Here is a 12,365-nt window from a genome sequence, read left to right as displayed (position 1 = left end):
GAGAAAATAGATTCATTCATAGGAAAATGGATACATATTGAAGATATACTCCTAAGTGAAATAAATAAGTCACACATGTGTAAATACCGAATAGTTTCCCTGGTGTAAATAATCTGCAACAATGCATAAGATTCTAATAAGATTACTGACATTTAGAAATGGGAAGAAAGGAGCTAAAGGTGTAGGGAAGGTGGGATGGGTAGGGGAAGAGTAAAAAGGGAAAAGAAAAAAATGTGAGAATGAAAAGATGAAAATAAAGTGTTTGTAGATGGGGAGGGAAGGAGGGGGTGAAGGGAGGGCAGAGGTAAGGGGAAAAAATGAGAATCAAGACTTGTCATGTAGAGGTACAAGATCCCAGCAATGAATGTAACTGTACTGTATCCCTAAAATGTACCAATAAGCTCAATTAAAGCTGAAAAAAAAAAGTCAGTAGATAAATGTAAGAGGGTGACTTTGGGCAAGTGTGACTAGTCAGCAGAGAGTAATCTATACTATGTTTGGAAGATGTCCAGGACCCAAAATAGTAAATTCATTTTGGAATAAAGAAAAAAGAAGTACAAGAAAATTATTATTTTTTCGGTACCAGGGATTGAACTCAGAACTTTGCATATGCCAGGCAGATGCACTGCCACTGAGCTGAATCCCTGGCCCACAAATTAATTTTTTCATATTGAGAGAGTAAATGTTATCTATTGGAGAAAGCAAACTGAGAACTTGGAGACCATTGTCCTAAAGTATGTTAGCTGTATTCAGGTTTTTATATGAATGAGATGATATATGAACTTATTGAGAAACATGGAGAAGTCTTTGTATATATTGTCTTTGTAGTCATACCAGAATTACTTTTTAACTTGAAAGCCCCCGAGACTTGCATCTTTGCAGTGATAGAATGGCAGCTCCGTCAAGAAAGGAGAAAAGATCAGTTTGAAAACTATTGATTCAATCTGTATTTTCAAAATGTTACTGACCTAATTTTTTTTGTTTTTTTTGAGACAGGGTCTCACTATGTAGTTGAGACTGACCTGGAACTCACTATGTAGCCCAGGTTGGTCTCAAACTCACAGTGATCCTCCTGCCTCAGCCTCCTGAGTGCTGGGATTACAGGTGTGCTCCCCCACACCTGGCCTGACCAATTTTTTTAAAAATAAGAGCAAAGATGTTGAGAAAACAACTTGTAGCAGAGCCATCACGTATGACTAAAATGTAGGAACAAGGCAAGGGATTAGACTGCTGAGTTGACAGGAATTGAGTTATGAAGGACTGGATTTACACTAGTGCTAATAACATCAGATATGTAGCACTCAAAATCTCTTGTAAGAGACAAGTGGGTTGCACATTCATATAGTCTCTGGGCTGTTTGAAGCAGGAGGATTGTAAGTTCAAACCCAGCCCAGGCAATGTAGTGACTTAATAAGACCATGTCTAAAAATTTTAGAAAGGGTTGGACATGTAGCTGATTTAAGGCCTGGGTTCATTCCCCACTTCACCCCCCAACCCCGCATCTGTCACTTTTCAGCTGTGGCTATGTGAGTAACTATAGAGCTTTGTTATACTGAAGAGCCAAAATTTACTTCAGGATAAGAAATTACTGAAGAAACGAATCTGCCAAAAAGTATTGTTGGACTACATTTTAGCATGTACTATTGCAAGCTGGGTGTAGTGGCACACGCCTATAATCCCAGCACTTGGGAGGCCGAGGCAGGAGGATCGCTGTGAGTTCAAGACCAGCCTGGGCTACATCGTGAGTTCCAGGTCAGTCTCAACTACATAGTGAGACCCTATCTCAAAAAAAAAAAAAAAAAAAAGAGAGAGACAGAGAATGTACTGTTGGAGAAAAATTTGGCTCCAGGCCAGGACATCATGGCAAAGGGGCATGCTGGAGGAAAAGCTGATCACGTTGCGGCAGCCAGGAGTAGCGTGAAGGAGTTGTGCCCCAAGTGACCTTCTCCACCAACCACACCTGTCCCCCGATGGCAAGGCAGCTATACTGTCCCATTATCCAGTCACCTGCCAAATACACAAGGCTTTGGGAACCATTTTTAGAACTAAACCATAAATCAGTCAAGTTCCTTCCTCATCTTTTTCTCTCTCCCTCCCCCCTCCACCCCTCCCCCTTTCTTTTTTTTGTCTCTTCCTTTCCCTTCCTGTCCTGTCTGTCCAGTCCCATGCGTGTTAGTATTCTAAAATGGTGGGTTTGGGGAAGTGGTACAAACATTTAACATACTTGAGCATTTAAAATCTCATTACACCCTCTTCTTTTTCTCCCCCTTCCCTCTCATTTCCTTCTCTATTTTCAAAGAGCCTACCTCTTTACCTCTTGGTTTCCTTTCATCTTTCCTTTAATTCCACTTGCCTGATTTCCCTCTTTTATTTTAGACTTAAAATAAAAAATACACAATGAACTTGTAGGGGTTAATTTTAGTTGTTTTTCTTTTTTTTTTTTTTTTTTTTTTTTTTTGTACCTGGGATCAAATTTGGACCTTGCACTTTTGAGGCAGTGGCATCACTGAGCTAAATCCCTGGCCCTCCTTTTGTTCCTTATTTTAGCTTCCATTATCATATTCTTAGGACACTACATCTGTTTGCCGGCTTAGAAATCAGTTACTATAACACTATCAAGATTTTTTTCTTTTTTTTTTTTTTTTTTTTACTGGGGATTGAACTCAGGACCTTGGGCTTGTGAGGCAGACAGTAGAACTACTGAGCTAAATCCCCTGCCCAAGATTAATTTTAATGTCTGGACAGATTTGAGAATTTTAAATATAGAGCTTAATTTTAAATCAAGGAAACATTTTGCTGATAGTCTTCCCAGTCTTTATAACTACAATAAAAATTATATATCTGATTTTAACACTAGATTTCTCTCACTTTCTCGAGCTATAGTAGCCACTAAATTTTCAGATTTTCATTTGCACTAGCTACATTTCAAGTACTCATTGGTGGCAGTTAGCTAGTGATTACCATATTGGACAGTTCTGATAAATAGACTTTTTGGTCTGATTATCTAACTTCAAAGTTTGAATTTTCTCTTATTCTCTTTTCTGTTTTGATACTCTCTTTCTTGTCCTTCAGAATCCTATGAAGTTCGTTGTGTATTTTTTATGAAAGTCTTGTATTTATGAAACATCTTAAGAATTGTTAAAACTTTATAAAGTTTGTTTTAAGGGGGGATTTTGTAGAAATTGTGTGTATTAAGTAACAATTTAACATGCATCTTAATTTTTGCTTTGGTCTACATCTCTTATCCAGCAATCCAACTTGTTAGTATTACTGTATTGTTATAACTGTATTATTTAAGGGTAAAAGAAGAATTCTTAACTGATGTGTGTTGAGACTGTGCTAAAGGGTGAGTTCTTAAAGATGTGAGTAAAGAAAGAGTGGCTCTGGCACTTAGAAAAGGAAAATGTTTGTGTCTTGTTTAAAGTAAATGCTGATAAACCTAAGACAGTTGGGAGACTCTGGTGAATCATAGTCATTACCTTTTATACTAACCCTGCCATTTTATGTTCTGATTGTCTTAGAAACTGTATAATCTACAGTTAGAGAAATGCTGAATTAAAAAGTTGAGGTTACTATATCTGAAAAGTTATTTTGTATATGTTATGATTGTACAATTTGAAAATAATTTTTATTTTTCTCACAGAGTTGTCAAAAACTTAATGGAGAAGGGCTAGGGATTTAGTAGTACCACACTTGCCTCGCAAGCACAAGGTGCTGAGTTTGATCCCTGGTGCCAAAAATTTTTTTTAAATATTAAAAAAAAACACACCCAAAAATCTTTATAAAAGACAAGAAATTCATTCTTAAACTCACTAATTTTCATTGTTTCCCTCCAAAAATCTGATTTTCAAGTCATAATTAAAATTGTACATTCCTGGTAGTTTAGTTAAATATAACAGTTATATTATCCTGACAGTTGTTTTACAGAATGTAGAACTTTTGCACTGAATGAGAAGAATATGTTTATATTATATGGCAACAGAAATAAAGTATTAAAATTTAATAAACTTGTAAAATAGAAATCAGTGCCTTGTATGTTTTCTGGTGATTAAAGAGCCAGTTTTGTGTTTGTGTGTGGGGGTACATTGTCTTCATTGGTAGTTCAGTATTTGGCTTAGGAGATGCATCTAAGCTAGACAAGGCAGTGCTGTCTATTTTGTATGCACTTCTCATTGGGTAGCTGCAACAATACAGTTACACTAACAAGTTGGATTGTAGGGTAAGAGACGTAGACCAAAGCAAAGATTAAGATGCATGTTAAATGGTACTTAATGCTTGTAGAAAATGATTAAGTTTTCATTTTAATATTTTTAGGTATATAAAGCTCTTTAAAAGTTACATAATAAAAGAATTGCTGCCTTTATTCCATTTGGTTTCATGTATATATACTTCTCTTAAATTTTGCACTAATGACTTTATATTATGTTAGAAACAAACCAGATATTTGTTTCATCTTATAAATTTTGAACTGGCCACAAAAGTGAGTTTCTTTTATTATGATTGATACGATGGAGTTGTGAGAATGAATGTAAGCTTGAAGTAAAAATTGTTTAGAAATTTTTTCCCCAAGAAGAAAGGCTGTGTTGTTTGGTGATAGCCAGGGACTGGCTGAGCGTTTTGGCTTTATTCCGAATTCTGCCACTGACTCACTGTGTTTTTTGGCAAGTAGCTTACCTTCCCTGAAACAAGTTCTTGATTCTTTACTTCTCTGCTTGTAAAGCTAGCATAATAATATTGTACTGACCTCAGATGGGTTGTGTAATACTTTCCCACTTTTGAACTTCTCAGCATAAAAATATTATGAATTTTCAGCACCTTGCTTTTTAAAATAAATGTTTCTAAATCATTATTTCTCTATTAGGTAAGTACATTAAAGAGGCAATTTAAAGGTAAAATAAAAACCTTACTGTCCTGTTTAAAACATAGGCAAGCCTGATGGTACCCTGTGAAGTATGATTGATTATTTTATTCTTTATTGTAGTGTCAGAAAAAAGAAGAATTTATAGAAAGAATTCAAGGATTAGATTTTGATACAAAGGCAGCAGTTGCCGCACATATTCAAGAGGTAATAACCTGCATAAATTTTTATTACTTTTTATGAAGCTTGTGATAAGTGTACTTACATTTTTCCCAGAATACTTAGTCGTAGGAAAAGCAGAACAAATAAAGATCAAATATAAACAGATCCTATTTTTATACAAATTGTCTTATTTTTGGAGCTAGCTCCTTAAGTGAATCATCTTATACATGGCGCATTGCCTATATGATGATACAGGGGAAAAGTGTTACTGAAGAATGAAGTATATGTCTTTGTTAGTCAACACAGAATGAATCATATAATAAATGGAAGCAACATAAAGTGGAATAGTGCTTATAATTTAAAACTGTAGAGACTTAGAATAAGATTATGTCATTCCTGTGATTCTCTTTTAAATGAATAGATGTAAAAAATTTTTATTACAAATATTACTTGAAGTATAAATTCATTGGTAATTTGTAACATACACATGAAACTTTGGACATAATGTACAGTGTCAAGAGTCAATATATATTTTAAGATTTATTTTAAAAGCTACTGTTTGTCCATCTATCTACTCTTGGACTTTTAATCATGTAAAGACTTTAGAGTCTAGGGTAGTATATTAAACTACATGTTAATTAGAAAAGGGAAAGAGTTGAGAAGGAGAATGAAAATTTTTTAATAGTGAACATTGGTAGTACTTAAAATATTCTTAATTTATATTTCTTTGTATTTTGTATATTATCTTTTAATTAAAATATATAGAATCGGGCCAGAGATTTAGCTTAGTGGCACCACACATGCCTCGCAAATGCGAGCTCCTAAGTTCAGTCCCCGGCACCAAAGAAAAACTTAATATAATTCACAGCTACTAAAATGAGAACCAAGACTTGTCATGTAGAGGTACAAGATTCCAACAATGAATGTAACTGTACTGTATCCCTAAAATGTACCAATAAACTCAATTAAAGCTGAAAAAAAAAGGACGTGAAGACATAATTTTACAGTAACAGGCACATACCCACGTTTATAGCAGCACAATTCATAATAGTTACATCTTAGAAGTGACCTGTATGTCCATCAGCAGATGAATGGATAAAGAAAATGAGGTATTTATACATAACGGAGTACTACTCTGCTATAAAGAAGAATAAATTTGAGTCATTTGTAGGAAAATGGGTGCATCTTGAGATCATAATGTTAAATGAAGTGAATTATACATAGGACATTAAATACTGTATGTTTTCTCTTATGTAAGAAACCCAGAGTATAAATTAAAGAACAAAATAAAAGATGGATAAGAGGAAATAAGGAGATAATATTTTTTTGCAGATGGGAGGGGACCAAGAGAAGAGGAAGGGAAGGGGATTTAAAAAGAATTAGGGTGTGTTCATGTACGTGTACCAAATATGTACAGTGAAAGTAGCTATGGGCTGGGGATTTAGCTCAGTGGTGCTGCTGCCTGCCTCACAAGGTCAAGGTTGGGAGTTCAATCCCTGTACCAAAAAAAGAAAAGTAGTAATTATGTATCACAAACAAGTACTAATTTAAGAAATCATACAGGCTATATTTTTCAGTAACATTGTTTTCAATAATAAGCATATTAGTACTTTTAAATGTGTGTGTTTATACTAGATTGGTGGTTTTATTTCATTTTGAATAAATGCTGAGTATTATAAGTTGCTGAACTTCTATCATCCTTGAAAGTGTTATTTTTGCTATTTGTTGTAAAAGTTAAAACAAAATACCAGAATCATAGCAAGAAATGGAAAGCAGCAAGTATTTTGTTTATGTAACTTTTCCATTGTTTTAAAAATACTGTGTTGAGCATAATTTCTCCTAAGGTTCTTTGATCACATCACCTTCAAAATCTACAAGCCGGGTGTGGTGGCACACACCTGTAATCCCAGCACTCGGGAGTCTGAGGCAGGAGGATCGCTGTGAGTTCGAGACCACCCTGGGCTACATAGTGAGTTCCAGGTCAGTCTCAACTACATAGTGAGACCCTGTCTCAAAACACCAAAAAAAACTACAAAGATTTAACTATTCAAATAAAATACAGTAACATATATTCTACAGGATTAAAACTTTGCTTTTGAATTGTTAAAATACAATTTTAACTACTTCTGTAGACATAATAGCTTTATATTTTATATATTTGAGCTAATACTGTAATAAAATGAAAGCAATTTTAAAATAGCAGCCATGTTTTAGTTGTTTATTTTGCTTGCTTTTCTAAAGGTAACCCATAATCAAGAAAATGTATTTGATCTGCAGTGGATGGAAGGGACAGATATGTCTCAGGAGGATATAGAACCTCTCTTGAAAAATATGGCATTGCATCTAAAAAGACTTATAGATGAGAGAGATGAACATTCAGAGGTTTGTAAATTTCTTTCAGTATATTATGAAACTTTGCATTCTAAGAGAAAATAGTAGTGTCAGAGATTTTCAAAAATCAGTAAGAAAGTGCAGTCATCCCTTGGTATCTGTGGAATAATGGGTTTAGGACCTTTGGAGGAAACTAAAATCCTTGAATTCTTAAGTATCTTACATAAAATGATGTATTGTTTATGTATAATTTATATAATTTGCACACATCCTTTTATTTATTTTGTTATCTCTAGATTACTTAATACAATGTAAATGTTATATATACATAGTTGTTACACCATATTGTTTAGGGTACGATGTCAAGATAAAAAGTGTGTACATATGTCAGTACCAACACAGTGTCCCCCCTCTTTTTGGGGGGGTACCAGAGATAGAACTCAGGACCTTGTGCTTGTGAGGCAGGCGGCAGCACCACTGAGCTAAATCCCTGGCCCCTCCCTGAATATTTTTTCTCCACAGGTTTTTTAATCTATGTATGTAGAACCCATATGAAGGGCTAGGTGTACTTTTTTTTTTTTTTTTTTTTTGTTGAACTCCAAATATAAGAATACCTAATTGCTAGTAAACAAGTTGCAATTAGATACTCTTTTCTCCCTTCCTTTTAGAATAGTATTAGTCTAATTTTACTTCTATGTGTTTTTCAAGTCATCTTCACAGCTCTGGCAACAGTACTGAAGCGTGAAAATGAAAATATAGGTTATGTAAGTGGAAAAATTATTGCCTGCAGCATAAGAATTTGCTTAAGGTTAATTTCATAGTTTATTACCACATTTTTAAGTTGGAAAAATAAGTATTAATAAAAGGAGAATGACAGGTGTTCTGAATAAAATGTCCCACATAGAGCTCAAATTTTTGTAGTGTAATGAGGTGTGATTTTAAAGAGAATTATTATGAACTCCTTAAAATAGAATTTTGCTGTTTAAAAGAATAAAATAGCACTGAATTAGTTTTTTGTACTCTGAAAGCAATTTATAATTTTAGAGAAGTCCAGACTTTAATGATGAGTAATATTTACTTAATTGTAGATGAAAGTTGCTATTCAGGTAAAAGTATAGCTTTCATTAGTTGTTCTATTTCAATATGAGAAACAGTTTTGAGGTTAGAAAATTTGTAAGCGTGTTCTTGGTACCATGGTGAGACTAATATAGGAAGTTTCTAAAGTTTTTTTTTTGTAAACAAAATTTTCATGTCTCTGTAGAATGTCTTCAGTTTTCATGAGAATTTTAATTTTTCTTCAGGTATTAAAAGAGAAGAAAATACAAGAAATAAATATTCTAAAGTAACAATTTTTTATATAATTAGAACAAAGATCAGTGGAAGGAAAGAAATGCATTAAAAAATAATCCTACTGTGTATCATACTTGTCTTGAGATACTTAATTTCATTTTTAAACCATATGTTGTATCTTCTTTTGGTTTCACTGTCTTTTTTACTGCTGTATTTATTATATAGATTATTCCTTTATTTGTATTTTAAATTTTAAAGATAATGAAATAAGATATCTTCCAGGTTCTGAGGACTTACTTTTAAAAATCTGTACTTCGGTTTTGTATGACTCATGGGCATGTATAAGTTGCTTTTCTCATTTCACATGACTTGATTAATAGGGGTGAACAAAAATACGTGTCATTACACGATTGTCTGACAGATGTAATGGGAATATGATGAAATCTAGATAGAGATTATTTAGAAAACCTTTTAGAACATATACTGCCAGAATAAGCACTTTTTTATGAACTACTTTTTCTAATTAAGGAAAATAATAAGCAGCCATACTCATCTGACTCAGATATTTGGGAAGCACGTTGCTAGCTGGTTAAATCTAATTCTGTGGGGAAGTTTTATCTTTCAAATTTGAGTCAATAGGCAAATTATAAAAAAATCCTTATAAATTTGTGAAAATGCTAGACAAATGTTAAGATAGTATGTAAATAGAGTAATTTTCTGTCATTCAATAAAATTAAGTTCTTATTTAGATGTTTTTCTTTGTTTTGGAAAGTTTTTTGTTTATTTTGTGTAGTGCTGTGGCTTTAACTCAGGCTCTTGAACATGCTAAGCAAATGCCCTACTACTGAGCTACACCAGCTTCTTTTTTTCTCTTTTGACTATTGTGTCATAATTGTTTTATATCATCCTAAAATATATACATTTGGCCACCCTGATTTTAATTTTTCTTTACTTTTTTTTTTTTTTTTTTTTTTTTTTTTTTTTTTTTTTTTTGCAGTATTGGGAAACCCCAGACCTCACACACATTAGTCAAGTGCTCTGTAACTGACTAACTAATATCCTCATCCCTTTTTTTGTTTTGTTTTGTTTTTGTTTGTTGAGATAGTATCTTGCTACGTAGCCCAGGCTGGCCTTGAACTCAGCAATACTGCTGCCTCAGCTTCTCTAGCGCTGAAATTACAAGTGTGCGCCACCATTTCTGGCCCACAGCCTTTTTAAAATCTTATTTTGAAATATGGTCTTGCTAAGTCGCCCAAGTTGGCCTTGAACATGTACTCCTGCTTTCTCACCTACTAAGTATGTGGGATATTTAAAGCACGTGACACTACCCTGAGTACTTTTTTGTTCTTAATGCCATGGAATATGTATGTCTTCAGTATTCTTTAACTAAACACTAAATAGATTTTAATGAATCTCTTTATTGTCACTATTTGATGCCACACTTCGTGTTCCAAGTTTAGCCATACTTTCTTATTAAATCTGTATAATAACCAGATTTTATAGATGAAGATGCTTAAGCTCAGAGAAGTTAAGTAATTTACTAGGTCTGTATCACTCCAGTGCCTGTGTTCCAAATTATTATACCTTTGCTTCTTTGAATGTTTGTACTGAGAACATCTCTATTCTTTTCCATAATAATGATTTTTATAAGTCAAATTAGTAGGTCACCAGAATTTTTTTATTAGCATTGATATATCTTTTTCTATTCATTATTGAATATATGTTAACAAACACCTGCTTTTTGGTAGGATCTTGTTAGTGTTTCAGACCTACAAACTTTCAAAAAAAGAATCAAAGGGGCTGAGGATTTTAGTTCAGTGGTTCCGCTGCCTGCCTTACAAGCACAAGGTTGCAAGTTCAATCTCCTGTACCCCCCCAAAAGAATCAAAGATTATTATAATCTAATAGGAAAATTCTTTTAATAAAATATTGAAAGTAATATATACTTAAAATACTAGGAATTTAAGTTGAACATTTACTTGGAACTGCTACTTGGAAGGAATAAGGGAAGCCTATGAAATTAGTTCTTTAATGACATTTCCTCTTAGATTATTTTGAAAATTATATGAGAAAACTTGAGCTATAATGAAGCCACTGTCAGTGAAGAAAAGTAAAAGCTAATAATAATAATATTTTTAATAGCTAAAACTTGGAAACAGCCCAATAGCCCATCATTTGGAGATTAGATAAGATAATGTGGGTTTTTAAAACTAAAATGGAGTACTGCTCATCGATAAAGAATGAGAAATTAGAGACATTTAGAGCAAAATGGATGCACCTTGAGGCCATATTCTTAAGTGAAATTAATAGGACAGATGTGTAAGTACCGAATAGTTTTTCTGGTGTGAGAAACTAAAAGTGTAATAAGGATCTAAAGACATAATAGATATTGTGAAATAGGAAGAAAAGGTCCAAAAGGGAAGGGGAAATGGGAGTGATAGGGGAAAGGAAAGAAGGGAATGGAATTAATGTGAGAAAATGAAAAAATGGAAACAAAGTCTTTGTAAATAGGGAAGGGTGGAGGGGTTGAAGGGAGGGCAGGAGAATGGGGAAAAAACAAGAACCAAGACAGATTGTGTGAAGGTGCACATTTCCAATGATGAATGTCATTATATTGTATACTTTAAATGTACCAATAAAATTAATTTTTAAAATGTCTAAATAACTTTTAATGGCAAATGCATCTCTGGATACTGTTAACTTTTATTTTTTTATTAGTACGTGTTTATAGTACATGAAGTTGGGGAGTAGGTACATGTACATAACAGCTTATTTTTTAATGTTAGCTCTTTTTTTGGTACGGGGAATGTTAGCTTTTAAGACAAGGTTACTTCTCTTTTTTAATTTTTACTTTGGCAACACATAGCTCTTTTCTGCTCTATTTACTGACATTAGGAAGCTCTTGATATCTCCATTTTATTACCATTTATGTTCTAATGTATCTGTCTTTTATACTTGAATTTTCTGACTTGTCAGTTGCTTAATTAAATATTTTTGAGTATCTCTTTTTGTTCAATACTATGCTAAGTAATATGGGAAAATGAGAGATACAAGGGAGGTATAAGAAAGATTATGGTTCATTAAGGTAAACTACATTGTTTATAAATGAAAATACGAGCCTTATGTATAATTAGGAGTTAAATTTTGTGCATGAATCAATATTTATTAAATACTATCAGTTACTCTTATTACAGTCAGTAAATGTTGGAGTGTAGAATTAAAAGGGATGGGAGGAAATATTCACATAACAATTAAATACAAGGAGGTGAAGCCTGAGCCACTATGGAGATTAGTAGCTTCAGCCACAGATACAGGAAGTGGGGATGAGATACTCAGTTGATAGAAGAAAGTATGAACATAGAAACTACCTTTTAAAACGTAACAGAAAAGAATATGGTAGGCCAGGAATTTAGCTCAGTGGTTCTGCCACCTGCCTGGCATAAGGACCTGAGTTCAAACCCCAGTACCCTCCCCCCAAAAAAAAGGAATGTGGTGTTTTTTTACTGGATAGAAGAAATTTATGTGTATACCTTTGAAGAACAAGGGAAATAAGCCAGTGGGAAGAAAGAAATTTAAAAGGTTTCAGTAAGGAACATATGTTGGGAGCAAAAGATGCATACGAACAGAGGAGGTAACCTAGTTGATATTGTTTCTTGGATAAATTAGGGAACAGATCACTTTTTGGAAGTGAGGAGGGCAGCTGGCAATTGGAGGCTCAGGTAGA

At 33.5% G+C, this 12,365-nt stretch overlaps 1 protein-coding gene across 12 annotated transcripts in view; it reads left to right on the top strand.

Moving 5' to 3' along the window:
• Positions 1–12,365, top strand: part of Ccdc88a (coiled-coil domain containing 88A) — a 154,430-nt gene that overhangs the window by 51,790 nt on the left and 90,275 nt on the right. For all 12 annotated transcript variants that reach the window (XR_778647.3, XM_010615863.3, XM_010615864.2 and 9 more), the window contains exons 6-7: positions 4,982–5,065; positions 7,262–7,402. Coding sequence is in view for 11 of the 12 variants with exons in the window: in XM_010615863.3 (XP_010614165.1) it covers positions 4,982–5,065; positions 7,262–7,402 (225 nt within the window). In the remaining variant the exon portion in view is untranslated. The remainder of the gene's footprint in view (positions 1–4,981; positions 5,066–7,261; positions 7,403–12,365) is intronic.

This window comes from Fukomys damarensis, unplaced genomic scaffold (assembly GCF_012274545.1).
Source record: "Fukomys damarensis isolate Sample0158 unplaced genomic scaffold, DMR_v1.0_HiC HiC_scaffold_2, whole genome shotgun sequence".
Taxonomy (NCBI): Eukaryota; Metazoa; Chordata; class Mammalia; order Rodentia; family Bathyergidae; genus Fukomys; species Fukomys damarensis.
This window is presented reverse-complemented; position numbering and strand designations above follow the sequence as displayed.